This window comes from Oryza sativa, chromosome 12 (assembly GCF_034140825.1).
Source record: "Oryza sativa Japonica Group chromosome 12, ASM3414082v1".
NCBI classification, from domain to species: domain Eukaryota; kingdom Viridiplantae; phylum Streptophyta; class Magnoliopsida; order Poales; family Poaceae; genus Oryza; species Oryza sativa.
In genome coordinates, this window is record NC_089046.1 from 8,814,524 (window position 1) to 8,833,832 (window position 19,309).

At 46.7% G+C, this 19,309-nt stretch overlaps 1 protein-coding gene and 1 long non-coding RNA gene across 2 annotated transcripts; both read left to right on the forward strand.

The window, feature by feature from the left end:
• Window positions 1-7,716: 7,716 nt before the first annotated feature.
• On the forward strand, window positions 7,717-10,693 carry LOC136354518 (uncharacterized). The gene is made up of 5 exons (XM_066306027.1): window positions 7,717-8,533; window positions 8,861-8,970; window positions 9,136-9,311; window positions 9,711-10,247; window positions 10,672-10,693. Exons 1-5 carry the CDS (start codon window positions 7,717-7,719, stop codon window positions 10,691-10,693), a joined length of 1,662 nt encoding a protein of 553 aa, XP_066162124.1.
• Window positions 10,694-10,890: 197 nt separating this feature from the next.
• On the forward strand, window positions 10,891-13,778 carry LOC136354701 (uncharacterized). Its single transcript, XR_010738280.1, has 2 exons — window positions 10,891-12,415; window positions 12,801-13,778. It is a non-coding gene; the product is annotated as an uncharacterized lncRNA (long non-coding RNA).
• The last annotated feature ends 5,531 nt before the right edge of the window (window positions 13,779-19,309 follow it).

Sequence of the window (19,309 nt, forward strand, 5' to 3'; positions counted from 1 at the left end):
CAGAAATTTACCCCATTCGATGTGATAACATGGTCTTGGCTCAGGTCATCTCTTAGTTCCCAGGAACTTCAAAAAACTTTCCTTGCCGCTATTTTGGTTTACGTTTGCATTTTCGAAAACTCAGGAAAGTGGACTTCTTACCGCTCATTGAAAAGATTGGATCGCGTCTCCCAGGTTGGAAAGGTCGATACTTCACATCTGAAGGTAGGAGAATCCTGGTGCAATCAGTTTTAAGTGCAATGCCGACCTTTCATCTATCTGCCCTTCAAGCCCCCAAATGGGTAATCAAGAGAATAGATCGTTTCCATAGGTCATTTTTATGGAAAGGTGAGGATCCTAGCAAAACAAACCCAGGGAGTAGCTTAGTAAATTGGAGTACAGTTTGCAAACCGAAATTTTTAGGCGGCCTTGGGATACTGGAGTTGGAGAAATTCCCTCGCGCTCTGCGACTTCGATGGTTATGGTTCAAATGGAAAGAGGAAAATAAGCCATGGATTGGAATGGACATACCCTGTGATAACTGTGACATGAGACTTTTTCAAGCTGCCACAACAATCTCTCTTGGCAACGGTGAAAAAACAGCTTTTTGGCAGGACAAGTGGCTGCAAAGTTCATGTCCAAAAGATATTGCACCCATGTGTTTCAACCTAGCTAAGCGCAAGCAGAGATCGGTCAAAACGGAGCTTACAAATAATTCTTGGCTTCTCTCTTTCCGGAATATAACGTCGATAGAGGAAATCAATGAAGTCGTTCAGCTTGGAGGTATGCTTCAAAACGTTCAGCTTCAGCAACATACCACTGATGACATAAAGTGGAATCTGAATGAATCGGGTTCCTACTCATCAAAAAGCGCCAATCTTTTCAAGTTCCAAGGCTCTTTCTCCCCGATTGATTTCAGTTCGGTTTGGAGGAGTCCAGCTGAACTAAAGATGCGTTTTTTCGGGTGGCTAATCCTTCTTCAGAAAACTCTCACGGCTCAAAACCTCCTGCGCCGCAACCTCCTGCGCCGCCATTGGCCTTGCAATTGGATTTGCAGTTTGTGTGGAGATCGCCTTTGAAGACACCAACCATCTTTTCAATGGGTGTTCTTTCTTCAGGAAAGTTTGGAGCTCGATATGTCAATGGCAAAATATCCAAGGAACCCAACCTCCAGATGACATTGCAGCTTGGTGGATCGACCTAGATCAGCTACACCCCAAATCCTTACAATCTAAAGTTAAAGGAACTCTTCTCACCACTTGGTGGAACTTCTGGACGGAAAGAAACAGAAGGATTTTCCAAAACATCTCATCCTCTGAGGATTTCATCGTGAGGATTGTAAAGGAGGACCTAGACCTTCGACGCTCAGCCTTTCAACCCCCTTAATTAGTTTTTACAATGTTCTAATGTTCTTTGATCTATGAGTCTGTTTTTTTCCCTGTTCTCCTTTTGCTCCTCTTTGTGTCCCCCTGTACCTCCTGAACTTTTTCTATCCTCTAATGAAATTCCGGCAGAGCTCCTGCCGTCGTTTTATCAAAAAAGAAAAAAAAGCATACCACATACACATACACTTGTTAATTAGAAGATAAATAAAAGCATAATGATTGTAGAGAGAAAGACATATATATCTATACTAAGATAAAAAGACGGAGTTGCACCCATCCAATCCTATAGGTCAAATCATCTTATTGAATCCCTACCGACTATTTGCAAATATGGTATAATCTGTACTACCGTCCACCCATCTCTACCGCACGATTTCATCATGCGGTGAAATCACGGATAAGGCGGTATCTGGCATCTCTATCGTGTTCAATCCATCGCACATCCCCGCCGCGCTCCCTGCCTCCGCCCTCACGCCCAAATCACCGCAGCCGCCACAAATTCTCAAAACCGACGCCCTCTTTCCGCCGCCACACGCATCCATCCATCCATTGCCATGTCGTGCATCCTCTCCATCCCTCACCGACACCCGCCGTGGCGCTTCGATCCGTCCGCGCAATCCCTGCCGCTGCTCGCCGAGCTCGCTGCCACAAAAAGCCTAGGTGGTCTGCGACTGTCGCCACTCTGCCGCGCCTCCCATCTCCTCCTAGCCACCATGTGCCTTCTCTCTCCAGAAACCCCAACCCCCCCCCCCCTCTTCCGTGCAGGCAGCCTTAAGGAGCCGCATGCGAAAATGGAAGGCGATTTTTGCAGACGCGATTAGTTACGGTCCGTCTACAACCTATATATTGGAGCCCTCGTATAGAAAAATCTTTTTTAATAGTGGCCTAGAAATCGTGTGTTTATATATACTGGCAGATTGGTCTGAAGTGAGCACAAGTGCCATTCACAACGATTTCACGTAGATATATTATACATACAGACACTATCAGGTATATTATCTAATAAAACAGACACTATCAGGTGAACCCTGTGAATGTTCACTTTGTTATTAGCTGGTTATTATAAATCGCTATCATCCGGTCGGTTTAGCTGCAGAGATTATATATACATTCTCGACTAGCTAGCCAATCTTGTTCCATGCTAGCTCTTGGTGTTGTGCACAAACATATCATATGAGTTGCATATAAAGTTCTACTCGGAATAAGAGGCATGGGGAAGAGAGAAGTTGCCATGCAATCATTCTGAACTAGCGATATCAGAGCTCTCGACACTGCATTCAGCAGCAGCTCACTTCTTACCACATCCATGCCATGTTCCCGAGATGAAACAAGACGAGAATCTCTCGCAGTTGGTCCGCGTACGTGATGACCACCACCAACACACCAAGTCTCAGTGCCCTATCCGCCATGGCTTGTGCAGCTACGGAGCAAATCTGTTGGGTTTGCACAACCCATGCTTCTCAACCAAATTTACTTTTTAGTTACCCGAAGTAGTTTTCATGTTTTACCAAAGTAAAATAATCATGCTAGGTTACTTCTTAGTTTGAATTTACACAACCTTTTATGATTAAAACTTTATTGAAAAGCATCCAGTCTAAATTAATGGGAGTTCCTTCGAGAATCCTCTGCAGACGTACAGATATACTGAGGGTTTACTTGAACCAAACGACAGATATACTGAGGCCAGAAGGTGATGCGGTGATTCAATCCATGGCACAACGCGTCGCTTCGTCTTCTATCTGCTGCTGCGCCGTTTTCTCCTCTCGGCTCCGCTCCCTGACCGCGACGCGACGTCGACGCCGACGAGGCCTGCCGCCTGGCGATCGACTGATCCCATCTCATAGCAAAGCAAAGCAACCAGCAGTGGAGCATATGCACAGCCAGCGGCACGACACAACAGTTAGCCTTCTTATTTCTTTTCTTTATTGGTTCTAAGAAAATTAGGTTACGAATTAAGGATTTTTCTTATTTGCATGATTTTCTTTGTTCTTGCTCTTTAGTTTACTTCGCAATTTTATTATTTTAGGTGTTACAAACTTACAAGGTACACAAAAAAATGCATTTGTTCGGTGCTCAGAAAAGAAAAGAGAAAAAGTTCATGCTACTTCCTTTCATTGGTTCTAAGAAAATTTGTGCACCTCATTCGTACTACTTTGTTCTACGGTGTTTCTTTTATTCTCAATTATAATGTTGATATTATTTATCAGTAATAAATTACTATACTACAATTTGCAACTGCTTTATATTACAATTTGCAACTGCTTGATTTGTATTTATAATGTTAAAAATATTTATTTGTGTCACTTTATAGGACATGTGCTTTATAAAATATACTCTCTCCTTTCCGGAAATGCTTTATTTCAGATGTCCGACCCGGAAGAATATATCGGACGGGATCCTCACATTTAACTAAGTAGAAATGGAGTAGTACTCAATAGAAGCATACATCAGCAAACTTTTTTTTTGTTACGTATGTGTAAAGGACTCACACAATAGAATAGTTATTTTTTCATCCAAAGCCAACAACCAATAACCATTTGAAACATTAAAATTTCCTTTTCTCTTAAACTATTTATCCGGTCCGTAATCTGATTATACCATTGTATTCATAACAATTAAATCTTCTTAACAAGACCATATGACTATATTTCGATAAAAAAATACAAATGTTTCAACCGTTAAAATCGAATGTTTCACGCGTGAGAAACAAATGTCTCAATTTTTAATTCGACTTTGTTGCACATTTAAAGTTTTATGTTGAAATGGATTATTAAATGCTGCACATCCTATTATCTAGGTGCTTCAATAAGTTTTTTCAAATGTTTCACTAGTTTATTTGCAAATGTTGCAATAGTGTTCTTTTGATGTTTCAGTAAATAGGTATGTTGTTTCAGTACTTATAACTCAATTATTTCATTTATAGTATAAAAATGTTCAATATGTTTTTTTCAACGTAATATACTCATGTGAGATCTTGTTATAAAGATTTAATTACAATGAATACAATGATATAATTAGATCATAGATCGGATAGATAGGTTAGGAGAAAAATCATTTCAAAAATTGCTAAAGAGTGTACATGTATACAGTAGGAAAGAGATGGTGCATAGCGCATGGTTTGCTATCTGCTCAGAATTACAGCAGGTAGGGCGTCTGATCTTTTGAGTTTTCTCGGACGTCCAAGCCGTAGCCTTCTCCCTTCCTTTCCTAAAGGTTTGACGCCGTTGACTTTTTTAAACATGTTTGACCATTCGTCTTATTCAAAAATTTTTGTGAAATGTGTAAAACTATATGTATACATAAAAATATATTTAACAATGAATCAAATGATAGAAAAATAATAATAATTACTTAATTTTTTTAATAAGACGAACGGTCAAACATGTTTAAAAAAGTCAACGGCGGCGTCAAACATTAGGGATGGAGGGAGTATATTACAAGCAAAAGTAATTTAGCTTTAAGGGCCTATAGCGCCGAGTTCGCCTATGGCGCTCGAAACTATTGAGCCCGACCCGGATCAGTCCCTTGTCCGAGTTAATCCAAGTGCTGATTCAAGCACTAATCCTTGTGTTAATCTAACTCGCAACATCGATAGTTAGATGAGAGCATCGAACAGTTAGCAAATTTTTATGGGTACACTTTGTTAGGTGCATGCAGAAAAGAAACAAAATGTACCTTTTATATCTAATCTTAACTAATTAAAAGATTTGTATTTTTCCAATCGTCACCTCGTCCGTGCCCCCCCCCCCCATCGTCCGCCCTCAAAATCCCATCCGGAATTCCATCATACAAATTGAATCGGACAGGGAAAACTGAAACATATACACACAACCAAAATCCCATCCGGAATTCCATCATACAAATTGAATAGGAGAGGGAAAACTGAAACATATACACACAAATTTTATCCAAATCCTAGACAAAACACTACTACAAGAACACAAATAAAAAAACCAAACCGGAAGGGGAGGGTGCCGCCGCCGCTGCCGAACCGCAGCCGCCTCCCGCTGGATCCGGCGGAGGTGATGCGGACATCACTACCTCGGATACACACAACAATCCTCCAACGGTCATTCAAGGACCGATAACAAGAGCTCGTGCGCGACAATTAAATTTAGAGGTGAGCTCGTTCCTATGTTCTTCTTTGTATGAATTCGAGAATAGATTGCTACCTAATGATTATATTGTGATTAGGAACAATGGAGGGGACAAGGAGACACTTGGAGAAGGACTTACAGCCATAGAGTATCATCGGGGACGTCCAAGTTAAGGTGGAGGCCCAAACCAAGTCGACGTCAGGTGCAATTCGGAGTCCAGGACCAGTCTGCACTAAAACGGGCGTCCAGGTCGCATACGTGCTTGGATTGGGATGTTCTTTATATCGATGGAAAGCTAAGAAGATAACCTTTCCAATGGTTTTGGTCCCACATACAAATTCTTTCCGAATCAACGGGAATTGACCAAACAATTTGACGTCCAGAATCTGTCCAGGTGCTGCGTCACAGTATTTGGGCCTTTGGCCCGTGTATCGTGTTGGAACCCATTAGGGTTGCGTCGAGAGGGGTTTGCACGACCCTAAACTCTATATATGAGTACCCGCCGCCATCTTTAGGTTTTTGGGTTTTGCTTAGATTAATCTGTCGAGAACAGTTTCGCCGCTAGATCGGTTTGTAAGACCGCAACTCGTGAGCTTAATCATTCAACTGCAATTTTGGTTGTTTTTCTATCTCGTTCTTGTTTGTGCTCTTCGATTGGCAAACAGGGATTAGCCTTTTCGGCGAGGTCATCCGCGTTTCGACACGGATGATAACCAGATGAGACGTGGTGCTGCGATTGCGGGGCTCAAGAGCGTGCGTGTTCAAGAAGCCGGATCGATTTGTGTCGCGACTCTGTCCAAATCGTTGTTTATCAGAACTTTTCGGAAGATCGGGAACCCTAGTGCATATCAAGTGGCATCAGAGCAAAATTTAACTTTTCGGATAAGAGAAAAAAATTTTACATCCGTTTCTCCCCACCTTCGGCGGCTTTGGCAAATCCAAAATTCTGAAATTTGGTTTGCAAAATTGTCTGTTCGAGCTCACAAGTTCCTGCACCTTATTTATAGTGGTTTCAGAAAAATCCATAGGCCAGATACCTACTCCGATTGAGCTGTAACTTGGAGGTGTGCCTATTTTCGTGTTCTAGAAAAAGAAAAATATATCAAAAAAATAAAAGAAAAAAAAAGAAAAGTTGATTTCCACTAGTGCATTGAGCTCACGACGCGCTCCGTTAAGCTTATCTGCTAGTTCGGTTTTGTAGTTTTTGCTGAAACTCACCGAAGCTTGCCTGCAAGTCCTTTGCTGCTTACTAGTGTTTTTTTCTTGAGCTATAATTGTTACCACTACTGTCTAGGACACGAGTAGACTAGCAACTAAGGGCAAGTAACTTGGGATTTTTATTCAGCATTACTATCTGTCATTGGATTGTGTACCACTCATATACATATATTTGGCCTTCCGAGCTCCACATATTACTTCTGGACATCACAGGTTCTTGATCCCTGCAATCGCTGACTACGCCTTCCAGGTATCCTTTGCTTTGCTGGTAAGAACCTTATAAGAGCTTGGTTAGGAACTCCATATTGCTGAGAATCGTTCAGAGGCACCACTACACCTGCGTAGTAGATTATTAGGGATAACCTTCACCGTTTTGTTTCTGTTTTGGTGTTTCAATGTCAGGTAACGAAGGTGAGAAGAGTCCCTAGGATTTTGCTGACTGTGTCAGCCAAGAGCAACTACGAACTCTCCAACAAAATACTCAAAAGGACATCACGGAGGCCGTTGCAAAGTCTGTCCAAGATGCCTTCACTAAAATCGGCTTCTTGAACCACATGGAGAGGTTGGACAAGCGGATATCCACGCTAACTGATCGGGTCGCCGCGTTGGAGACACCTTCCAATGAGGAAGTGGTGAGTGGTGACGACGATGCTCATCCTGAAGACACGGTGTATGATTCCAGTGGCTATATTGACGCACCGGCTACAAGGCAAGGACGGCTATGACGTCGCCTACGCACAAACCGCATAGGTATGGGTGGCACTCGCCACCAACAAGGTAATAATAATAATCGTGTGCTCGATGATCCTTATGCTAAGGTTAAGTTAAAAATACCATCTTTTTCGGGATATTATGATGCTGAGAAATACCTTGATTGGGAGATGACAGTAGAACAAAAGTATAATGCCCACCTTGTACCCGAACAACATAGAGTTAGACAAGCCAGTAGTGAGTTCAAGGATTTTGCTATTATGTGGTGGGCTGGGTTATCTGATGAGGGGGTCCTACCTACTACTTGGGAAGAACTTAAGGTAGCTATGCGCGATAGGTTTGTTCCTCCATCTTATCATAGAGATTTACGCAAGAAACTGATGCGTTTGGAACAAGGGGATAAATCTGTACAGGATTACTATGGTGAGCTACAAAAGGGTGTGAGACGCTGTGGCATAGTGGAGGGGGTCGAGGATGCTATTTGTCGTTTTTATTCTGGTTTGAGGGAGGAAATTCATAACATTGTTGATTGTAAGGAATTTAACTCTGTCAACCAGTTGTTTCGGTTTGCTATGCCTGCAGAGAAGGAATTACAGGGGCGCGACCATCAGGGCAAGAGCAAGGCAAGCACATACACTCCGCGCACGACGCCATCTGCGGGATTGCCCAAGGCCGTCTCTTTTCGGGCGTCCTCCCAGCCAGCGGGCAAGCGACCAGCTGCATCCGGAGCTTCTGCGGCACCAAAACCATTTCCACCACCACGACCAGCAGAGTCAGGTAAAGGTTCCACGCAGGTACCCGCCAAGAGTGCCTCATATGTCGCCTCGACAGGACGCATTCAGTGCCACCGTTGCCAAGGGTTTGGGCATGTGCAGAAAGATTGCCCTAGTCAACGGGCCTATGTTGCTACAGAAGATGGCTACATCACCACCTCTGACATGGAAGAGGAAGAGGAGGAAGAAGAAGTTGAGGATGAGGATGGCGAAATCTTTGGTCGTGATGACACAACGGACTACAGAACCATCATTGTGCAGCGGGTGCTCAGCACGCAGGTACAGCAGCATGACAGGTTGCAACGCCATAATTTGTTTCAGATTTTTTTCGTCATCAACAACCGTCGTGCACGTGTGATCATTGATGGAGGTAGCTGCAACAACTTGGTGAGTTATGATTTTGTCAAGAAGCTTGGCTTGACTACACGTACACATCCACACCCTTACCATATTTAGTGGTTAAACGATTCCGGAAGAGCAAAGGTAACACAGGTTTGTAGGGTTTCGTTTTCCATTGGCTCATATGCAGATTCTGTTGATTGCGATGTGGTTCCTATGCAAGCTTGTTCACTTTTGTTGGGCCGTCCTTGGGAACATGATAATGATGCTACACACCATGGTAGGAGTAATAAATACACTTTTGTGCATAATGGGAAGAAAATTACTTTGCTACCTTTGACCCCTGCTGAAATTGTAGAAGCTGATAAAGAGCGAGCTGCTAGTTTGAAACTTGATGAATCTGAAAATCAGCAAGTGGCTAAATCTGTTTTTCCACCTAAAAAGGATAAGCTTTCACCTAGTTCTAAGGTTGAGGGAATTAAGTTGAAGGGTGGTGTTATGATTGCAACGAAATGTGAAATTGCTGAAATTTCAGATGATGATATGTGTTATTTCTTGATATGCAAACAAGCCTTGGTTTCTTTAGATGATATTGCTAGTTCGATGCCTCCTGTTGTTACTAACCTTTTGCAGGAGTATGAGGATGTCTTTCCAGCTGAGATACCCCTAGGATTGCCACCCATGAGAGGGATAGAGCATCAAATTGATTTGATTCCAGGAGCATCATTGCCAAACCGTGCTGCTTATCGAACCAACCCAGAGGAGACTAAGGAAATTCAGCGGCAAGTTCAAGACCTTTTGGACCGCTGGTATGTACGTCAAAGCCTTAGTCCCTGTGTAGTTCCTGTAATTTTGGTTCCTAAGAAAGATGGTTCTTGGCGAATGTGTGTTGATTATAGAGCCATTAATAATATTACTATCCGATATCGTCATCCTATTCCTAGGTCAGACGACATGCTTGATGAATTGTGTGGCTCTATAATTTTCACAAAGATTGACTTGCGTAGTGGCTATCACCAAATTAGAATGAAACTTGGAGATGAATGGAAAACAGCTTTTAAAACTAAATTTGGTTTGTATGAGTGGTTAGTAATGCCTTTTGGTTTGACTAATGCACCTAGTACATTCATGCGCTTAATGAATGAGGTTTTAAGGCCTTTTATTGGACGATTTGTGGTAGTGTACTTTGATGACATATTGATTTATAGCAAGTCTTTCGATGAACACATGGATCATTTACGTGCTGTTTTTAATGCTCTACACGATGCACGTTTGTTTGCTAACCTTGAAAACTGCATCTTTTGCACGGAACGAGTCTCTTTTCTTGGATATGTAGTTACTCCACAGGGAATTGAGGTGGATGAGTCGAAAATTGAAGCCATAAAGAGTTGGCCGGTTCCCCAAACCATCACACAGCTGAGGAGCTTTCTTGGTCTTGCAGGATTCTACCGCCGTTTCGTCAAAGATTTCAGTATTTTTGCTGCACCATTGAACGAGTTGACGAAGAAAGGGGTGGTCTTCCATTGGGGAAAGACACAGGAGCAGTCATTTGACACTTTGAAGGACAAGCTTACACACGCACCATTGCTACAACTTCCAAACTTTGGTAAGACTTTTGAGTTAGAATGTGATGCTAGTGGAGTTGGCATTGGAGGTGTGTTGATGCAAGATGGTAAGCCTGTTGCATACTTTAGCGAGAAGTTGCATGGTCCTGTTTTGAATTATTCCACGTATGATAAGGAATTGTATGCTCTTGTACGTTCCTTAGAGACGTGGCGTCATTATTTGTGGCCTAAAGAATTTGTTATTCACTCCGATCACAAATCGCTTAAATATCTTTGCTCTCAAAATAATTTGAATCATAGACATGCAAAATGGGTTGAATTTATTGAATCTTTTTCTTATGTTATCAAACACAAGAAAGGGAAAGATAATGTGATTGCAGATGCTTTGTCTAGCCGCTATACTTTCTTGTCCCAACTTGATTGTCGGATTTTTGGACTTGAATCAATTAAAAAACAATATGCGCTTGATCCTGATTTTAATGAAGTGATGATAAATTGCAAAGAGGGACGTACTTGGAACAAATTTGTGATCAATGGTGGATTTGTTTATAGAGCTAACCGTCTATGCATTCCAGTTGGTTCCGTTCGTCTTTTGTTGATACAGGAAGCGCATGGAGGAGGGTTGATCGGACATTTTGGAGCTAAGAAGACGAAAGATGTTTTGGCCATGCATTTCTTTTGGCCAAGGATGCGAAAGGATGTTGAGAGGTTCGTGGCACGTTGCACCACTTGTCAGAAAGCTAAGGGTGTGTTTGGTTGGGCTTTTCAACCTGCTTTTGCTTTTGCAAAAGCCAAAAGCTAACCAAAAGGCCCAAAAGCCACAACTACTTTTGCCCAAAGCCAGCTTTTGGTGTAGTACAAATCAAAAGCACCTCTACCCCCTGCTTTCATCTGCTTTTGGGGGAAAAAATTACCCACCTCTGCCATTATGAGAAAAACGGTTCGATCTATTCTCGTCTCCTCTCGTTTTCAGTCTTCACACGCGCACGGCAATGGGGATGGAGCGGCGCATCTGCCCTCCGACTGGCCGGCCGCCGCCCTCCCCGCCCGACGCCGACACCACCCTCCCCGCCCGGGGATGCAGCAGCGCATTTGCCCTCCGACCGGCCGGCCACCGCCCTCCTCGCCCGACACCGGCACCACCCTCCCAGTCCAACGCCGGCGTCGCCCCTGCTCCTCCTCGCTCGACACCGCCCCTTCTCCCCGTCCGACATCGACCCCGCCCGACGCCGCGCAGCCTCGTCCTCGTCCGGCGCCGACGCTGCTCGTCCCCGACTGGCCGCCGCTGCTCCTTCTTCTCGCCAAGACGCCGCCTAACTCCTCGACGAGCCGCCTCCGCTGCTGCTCCTCCTTCTCCTCGCCAAGACGCCGCCGTACTCCTCCTGGATGTCCATGGCGACGCCGCTAAACTCCTCGACGACGTGGAGCACCTCATTGACGCGGAGCAGCCTCGTCCTCGTCCGGCGCCGCCCTGCTCGTCCCCGCCCGACGCCAACGTTGCTCGTCCCCAACAGGCCGCATCCCGTCCTCCTCCAGCGCCACCCTCCTCGTCCCCGCCCGTCGCCGGCTTGCCTAGGGTTGGGGCGCGCGGAGGAGAGGACGGCAGCAACTCTGCCGCGCGCGTATGCTCTTCCCCGTCGCCGCCGAAATGGACCGTGAGGAAGAAGAACTGAACGAGCTGTGTGAGGCTGACAGGCGAGGTCCAGTCGTAAGTGAGACAAGTTTTTCCAAAAGCCACAGTTAATCAACCAAACAGGCTTTTGACTTCCTCGTAGCTGCTTTTCCAAAGCTACTTTTACAAAAGCCAAAGCCCACAACTGCTTTTACAAAAGCTACAGCCCAACCAAACACACCCTAAGTCTCGTTTGAATCCACATGGTTTGTATATGCCTCTTCCTGTACCTTCTATTCCTTTGGCAGATATTTCTATGGACTTTGTTTTGGGATTGCCTAGAACTAAGAGGGGGAGGGATAGTATTTTTGTGGTGGTGGATCGTTTTTCTAAGATGGCACATTTCATACCATATCATAAAAGTGATGATGCTGTTCATATTGCTGATCTGTTTTTCCATGAGATTGTTCGCTTGCATGGTATGCCTTTTACTATTGTTTCAGATCGTGATGCAAAATTCTTAAGTCATTTCTGGCGCACGCTATGGAACAAGTTGGGTACAAAGCTATTGTTTTCTACAACATGTCAACCACAAACAGATGGACAAACGGAGGTAGTCAACTGCACTTTGGGTACCATGTTGAGGGCTATTTTAAAGAAAAATTTGAAGATGTGGGAAGAATGTTTGCCTCATGTGGAGTTTGCATACAATCGGACAATACATTCTACTACCAAGGTAAGTCCTTTTCAGGTAGTGTATGGTTTCAACCCTTGTGCTTCAATTGATATTTTGCCTTTACCTACTAGTGAGAGGGTTCATAATGATGATAAGGCACACGCTGAATTTATTTTGTCAATGCATGAGTCAACCAAGTTCAACATTGAAAAGATGACTGAAAAGTATAGAATTGCTGGTAGTAAAGGTAGGCAAGAGGTTAAGCTTGAACCGGGTGATTTAGTTTGGTTGCACTAGCGAAAGGATAGATTTCCGGAATTGATAAAGTCTAAGTTGATGCCTCGTGCTGATGGTCCTTTTAAAATAGTTGAGAAGATTAATGATAATGCATATAAACTTGAGTTGCCTCCCGAGTTTGGGGTCAGTCCCACGTTTAACATTTCAGATTTGAAGCCACACTTGGGAGAAGAGGATGAGCTTGAGTCGAGGACGACTTCAATTCAAGAGGGGGAGGATGATGCGGACATCACTACCTCGGATACACACAACAATCCTCCAACGGTCATTCAAGGACCGATAACAAGAGCTCGTGCGCGACAATTAAATTTAGAGGTGAGCTCGTTCCTATGTTCTTCTTTGTATGAATTCGAGAATAGATTGCTACCTAATGATTATATTGTGCTTTGGAACAATGGAGGGGACAAGGAGACACTAGGAGAAGGACTTACAGCCATGGAGGATCATCGGGGATGTTCAAGTCAAGGTGGAGGCCCAAACCAAGTCGACGTCTGGTGCAATTCGGAGTTCAGGACCAATCTGCACTAAAACGGGCGCCCAGGTCGCATACGCAGGGGCGGAGCTAGTATAGTTAGGGGGGTGCCCAGGAACCCGGTTCAAAAAACTTTTTACCTATACTTTATCTATTTTCACCATATATATACCCCGTTATTTTAAACTTAGGCACCCGTATCAAGCTAAATTTGATTCAAACCAGAGTAAAACAAGCGAGTGGAACCCCCTTCGTTTTGTTCTAGCTCCGCCGCTGCGCATACGTGCTCGGATTGGAGCGTTCTTTATATTGATGGAAAGCTAAGAAGATAGCCTTTCCAATGGTTTTGGTCCCACGTCAAAATTCTTTCCGAGTCAACGGGAATTGACCGAACAAGTTGACGTCCAGAATCTGTCCCGGTGCTGCGTCACCGTATTTGGGCCTTTGGCCCGTGTATCGTGTTGGAACCCATTAGGGTTGCGTCAAGAGGGGTTTGCACGACCCTAAACTCTATATATCAGTACCCGCCGCCATCTTTAGGTTTTTGGGTTTTGCTTAGATTAATCTGTCGAGAACAGTTTCGCCGCTAGATCAGTTTGTAAGACCCCAACTCGTGAGCTTAATCATTCATCTGCAATTTTGGTTGTTTTTCTATCTCGTTCTTGTTTGTGTTCTTTGATTGGTAAACAGGGATTAGCCTTCTCGGCGAGGTCATCCGCGTTTCAACATGGGTGATAACTAGAGGAGACGTGGTGCTGCGATTGTGGGGCTCAAGAGCGTGCGTGTTCAAGAAGCCGGATCGATTTGTGTCGCGACTCCGTCCAAATCGTTGTTTCTCAGAACCTTTCGGAAGATCGGGAACCCTAGTGCACATCAGGAGGGGAGGGCGCCGCCGCTGCTGGGACGCCGGGCTGCCACCGCCTCCCCTCCCCTCCCGCTGGATCCGGACGCCGGGCCACCACCATCTCACCACCGCCTCCCCTCCCACTGGATCCGGCGGAGGGGAGGGTGCTGCCCCACCGCCACCGTCTCCCCTACCGTCCCTCCGGGAAACCGGGCCGCCGCCGCCTCCCCTCCCACTGGATCCGGCAGAGGGGAGGGCACCGCTACCACCACACAGGAGACGGAGAGGAAGAGGGTGCTGCTGGCCATGGGGAAGGAGCCATGGAGGGGGAGGGGACAGAGGAAGAGGGTGCTGGGAAGGAGTCATGGAGGGGGAGGGGACGGAGGAAGAGGGTGCTGGGAAGGAGCCATGGGAGGGGGAGGGGGACGGCGTGCGTAGAAGGTGAGGGGAGGGGGAAGGAATCGCCGGATGAGAAGGGGATAGGGGCGGGCGGAGAAAAGAAAAAAGAGGCGGGCGGAAGTAACGAGATAAGGGCGGGCGGAAGTAACGAGGCGCGCCGCTCTCTCGCTCTCCGCTCGTGTCCACCGTCACGCTCGTATGGGCAATTTTTTAAAAAAAAGGAAGAGCAAGCAATTAATACATGATTAATTAATTATTAATTATTATAAATTTGAAAAATGGGTTCCTTTGAATTTTTTAAAAAACTTTTATATAATATTTTTCAAAAAATACACCGTTTAGTAGTTTGGAAACGTGTTAACGAAAAACAAAAAAGTTGAAGTTTAGAGTTGGAGTTTAGAAGGGGGCCTTAAACATAACAATCAGATTTCATCCATCGTGGTGCGTCATCACCATTTCAGCCTGAGAGGATCGGGAGTTAGGAGAGGAAAAACTGAAATAGGGTTAGGGTTTTGGTACCGGCCGTTTTAATGGATTCTAAACCGATCCGAACCATCCATCAAAACGAGTGGCTCGGATCAATCCCGCATCGAGCTGGCCTCCATCTCTGCGCTGCAGCACTACTGGGCCGCACGCAGCACATGAAGCACTAACAGCGTGCGATTGAGTTGTTGGGCCACATTTGGTATGGTTAGTCTTTTTTTTTAAGCAACAAGTCCACTTTGTCTCTCTCAAAATATATCTCCAATCTAATTTTCATAGAAAAACTAAAAATAAAAATTACCTGACAAAATACAATTACCCAACAAGAGGAAGTTAGTCTTTTTTTAATTGCGATAAAACCTTAGTTGATGTTGAAATATATTGTTTTCAACATGTTGTTTATTGGCAAATTTATATCAAGAATGCCTTACTCTAAAAGGACTCATATCACAAATTAAATCCTAAAATTATTTCTTGTGATTTTAATTGAAATTACTCCGTAGCAACGCACTATTGAATAATAATTTATTATGAGCTATATTTCCCTCTATCATTTGAGACTTTTTCTAGCGAGCAAAAGTACCAAAGCAGTGTAAAAAAAATTCGGTTAAAAACAAATATTTTCAGTTTTAATACACCGTAGCGAAGCACGGGCATTTTGCTAGTTAGTATAGATGTGTGAATCCAGATTGTTGGAGGTATACCACGAAGGGCCTTCGGTCGGACCTGCCGAAACCGAGGACTTAAGCGACAAGCTTAAACCAGATGCAAGCGGCGAAAATCGAGAAGGGAACCGTACGGGTGAAAGTCTCATGGCGAAGGCCATGGCTCGAACACTCGGGCTTCGCCAGACAAGGACTTCGTTAGAAAGTTGTACGGGCGAAGGCGATAAGGCGAAAGCCTCGGCATAAGGGCGCGGACTTCGCCAAGTGCCGAACCTCACCGTAAAGTGGCCCAGTGGGCCGTTGTACTCCCAGAAGGTTTCCCTAAGCAGATGGGCCAAGCCATATAGCCCAATAGGAGCCCATACATGTAAAGGACACAGTGTGCCCCCAATAATGTCCCTATCAAAAGGGTAACCATGTAAATTCCCCTGTAAGACCTAAACCCTAAAGGGGGAACCTGTAATAGGGCTATAAATAGCCCCCTAAGGCCATGTAATGGGGGATCCAAAAATTTTTACTAAGCAATACAATTGTTTTTACTTCTAACCACTGTTGAGAGAACCACGCCTTTCGACGTGACGCAGCTGGCGCCGTCCGTGGGGACCTCCAAGCGAAACCACTAATACCACCGAAGAAGATCGTCAAGGAGAGAGTTGTCAAGCGGAAGGAAGGCGGGAGCGAAGGGGAGATGGTAGCCGAAGAGGGAGCAGAGCCTTCGGCCTCGGAGGGCGAAGCCGGAGCGGCGCCGCATCCGGTGGTGCCACCCTCTCTCCTGCCTTCGGCACCTATATCTTCGACTGATGCGGAAGCGGCGAAAGCGGCAGTAGCGGCGAAGGCCCTTCAAGTCAGAGACGCGACCTTGTCGTCCCAAACCCTGGGGGCGCCTTCGACCGCCGCCTTCACCCAACTGGCCACGACGTCGACAACAATCACTACCTCACAAGCCAACGAAGGGGGCGATCTCCGGCCGGGAGGCGAAATCCGTGGAAACGAAGTGTGGGGCGGTGAGTGTCATGTCAGACACTGTCATCTCAACCGCCGGTGCCTTCCCCTCCCGCTGATGGCTCGTCGAAGGGACCGTTTCGACTCTCCTGGCCCCAGAAGTGTTCACTTCCACTGACTCAATCGCCCCAACCAGAGCCACGGCTGGGGCCGAAGCACTGCCACCCATCGGCGCTTCGGCGTCACCAATGGGAGGTGGCGACAGTTGTCTCCTCCGGGTGGCAACACGTCGTGGCGCCGGCGAAGTAAGCGTCCAATCGAAAGACACCTCGCTGTCAGAAAAGCCGTCGGCGACTTTCACCAACCCTTATTCTTCTTCCTGTCAATCACTCCCGGTTTCACCACGGAGCTGGAGATCTCCAGGAGCACGTTCGCGCCGGCGACGTCCTGAGGACCCGTGGGCGAAGCATGAGAACCCGTCCCAGCATTCAGCCAGGTTGGACTGGGGGTATAACCGCGCGATCCGCCATCTTCGTCAGACCCGGCCTCCCTTTCGTCATTGTCCTCCTCATCGGCATCGGTGTCGGCCGCGTCCTTGGTGACATGCTGGGTTCGCACCTGGCGGCCTTTCGCAACGGCTCGCTTGTGCTTCCTTGACGTCCATACATCGTCGTCAGCAACCCTGGAAGGAATCGACCAACAGGCCAGTTCGCCGGCGTGAACGCGATTTGCCCTCCCGTCGGCTTGACGTTGAAGCAGGCAACCGAATTCGGCGGTGGTTAAACCTTCAACCATTTTCGACGCCTCCGCCTCAGCATCCTCCAATGTGCGAACTGGATAAATCGAAGCGAGTCGAAACATGTCTTCATGACAGAACGATGTCGAAGAAGCGAAATAGAAACTCATGTTCGGTGCCGACGGGAAGAACAAGGCGGGGAAGCCCGAGCACCTCTTCGTCCTCGTTAACGGAGACCCCCCCCCCAGTCGCGGGCAAGGGGGGAGATCTGAAGTAGGCAAAACTCCTCGCAGAGGTCGCGGGTACTTGGCCGCCGCGCAACCTTGCGAAGAAGGATAAGCTGGGACTCGAGTGTACCGTCGACCTCCATATTCGGTTTAGCGACGATGGAGACAGCAAGGCGCTAAAAACAGAGCCAGTTCGCCTTGTCGTCCTCGGCGGGGTATGGGTTGTCGATGTAGAACCACTTCTACATCCAGTTGCGATCCCACTTCGCCATCGACGCAGGCACCGGCCAGGCGTCCGAACGCTCCGGTCGAAGCTTGAAGTTCACACAACCGAAAATCGTCTTCCTTGGCCCAGCCAGCGTGTTCACGTCCTTGGTTGTCGCGCACGCCGTGAACAAGATGACGAATAACTCGGCGGTAGGGGTAAACCCGCACGTTCGGCACATCCATGCGAAGACGGCCAACTTCGGGAACGCCGATGGATTGAGCTGGGGAAGCTTGACCTCGTATATCTCCAGTACGGACGGAAGAAAATCATTGCACGAAAGGCGAAGTCCAACGATGAGGAAGGCGGCAAAGACAACCATTCGCCTGTCGCCAGGCGAAGGGACAACGGCTTCACCCCCGCAAGTCGCCTAGCCCTCTGCAAGAGCACCGGAGAGGACGAACTCGGCTAGGTTAGACTCCTTGACAAGGGACTTGCCAAGGTAGCAAGACCACCCTTCGCCGAGGCTACCGGGGTCTTTGCCGGTTGACCCAGCCTTGGTGGGTTTGCGAGGAGCCATCGAATCCGTAGCGAAAAAGGAATCGAAAGGTGAAAAAGAGAACAAGAAAGTCCAAAGGAGCAAGCGCGAGAGCACGGAGGTGGCGAAACGCTAGAGCGCAAGCAAAGGCAGAGAGCGTGGAGCGTGACAGCGGTAAAAATGAAAAGAGGGGGGGAAGTGGTAACCCGGGGGGTATTATATAACCCCGTCGCGTGACAGTTCGGCTACCGACCAATCAGAACCTGACACGTGTCTAGGGGTAAACGAAACGGTAAATTCCCGTCGGACCGAGGCCAAACAGTAAAAGGCCGAAACCAAGAATGGTAAGGCCCATGGGGCCATTACTATTCATAATAATATAAAGAGCAGCCTAACCTCTTCGCCCCTCATCGGCGAACACAGGAAGGAAATTTTCCTCAAAAACTTTTCGTTAACACGAGAGCAAGTTTTTTACTTTGCAGGAACACAACATAGGTTTCGGTAGGAGCATCAGCCGAAAGGGGGCGCCTCGTGGTATACCATACGACTTACACGGTCTCGGCCGAAGCTCCCTACTCACCCTTGCCCGTGAGAGGCTTGTTGGAGGTATACCACGAAGGGCCTTCGGCCCGACCTGCCGAAACCGAGGACTTGAGCGACAAGCTTAGACCAGAGGCAAGCGGCGAAAATCGAGAAGGGAACCGTACAGGCGAAAGTCTCATGGCGAAGGCCATGGCTCGGACACTCGGGCTTCGCCAGACAAGGACTTCGTCAGAAGGCTGTACGGGCAAAGGCGATAAGGCGAAAGCCTCAGCATAAGGGCGCGGACTTCGCCAAGTGCCGAACCTCACCGTAAAGTGGCCCAGCGGGCCGTTGTACTCCCGGAAGGTTTCGCTAAGCAGATGGGCCAAGCCATATGGCCCAATAGGAGGCCATAGATGTAAAGGATACAGTGTGCCCTCAATAATGTCCCTATCACAAGGGTAACCATGTAAATTCCCTGTAAGACCTAAACACTAAAGGGGGAATCTGTAATAGGGCTATAAATAGCCACCTAATGCTATGTAATGGGGGGATCCAAAAAATTTTACTAAGCAATACAATTGTTTTTACTTCCAACCACTGTCGAGAGAAGCACGCCTTTCG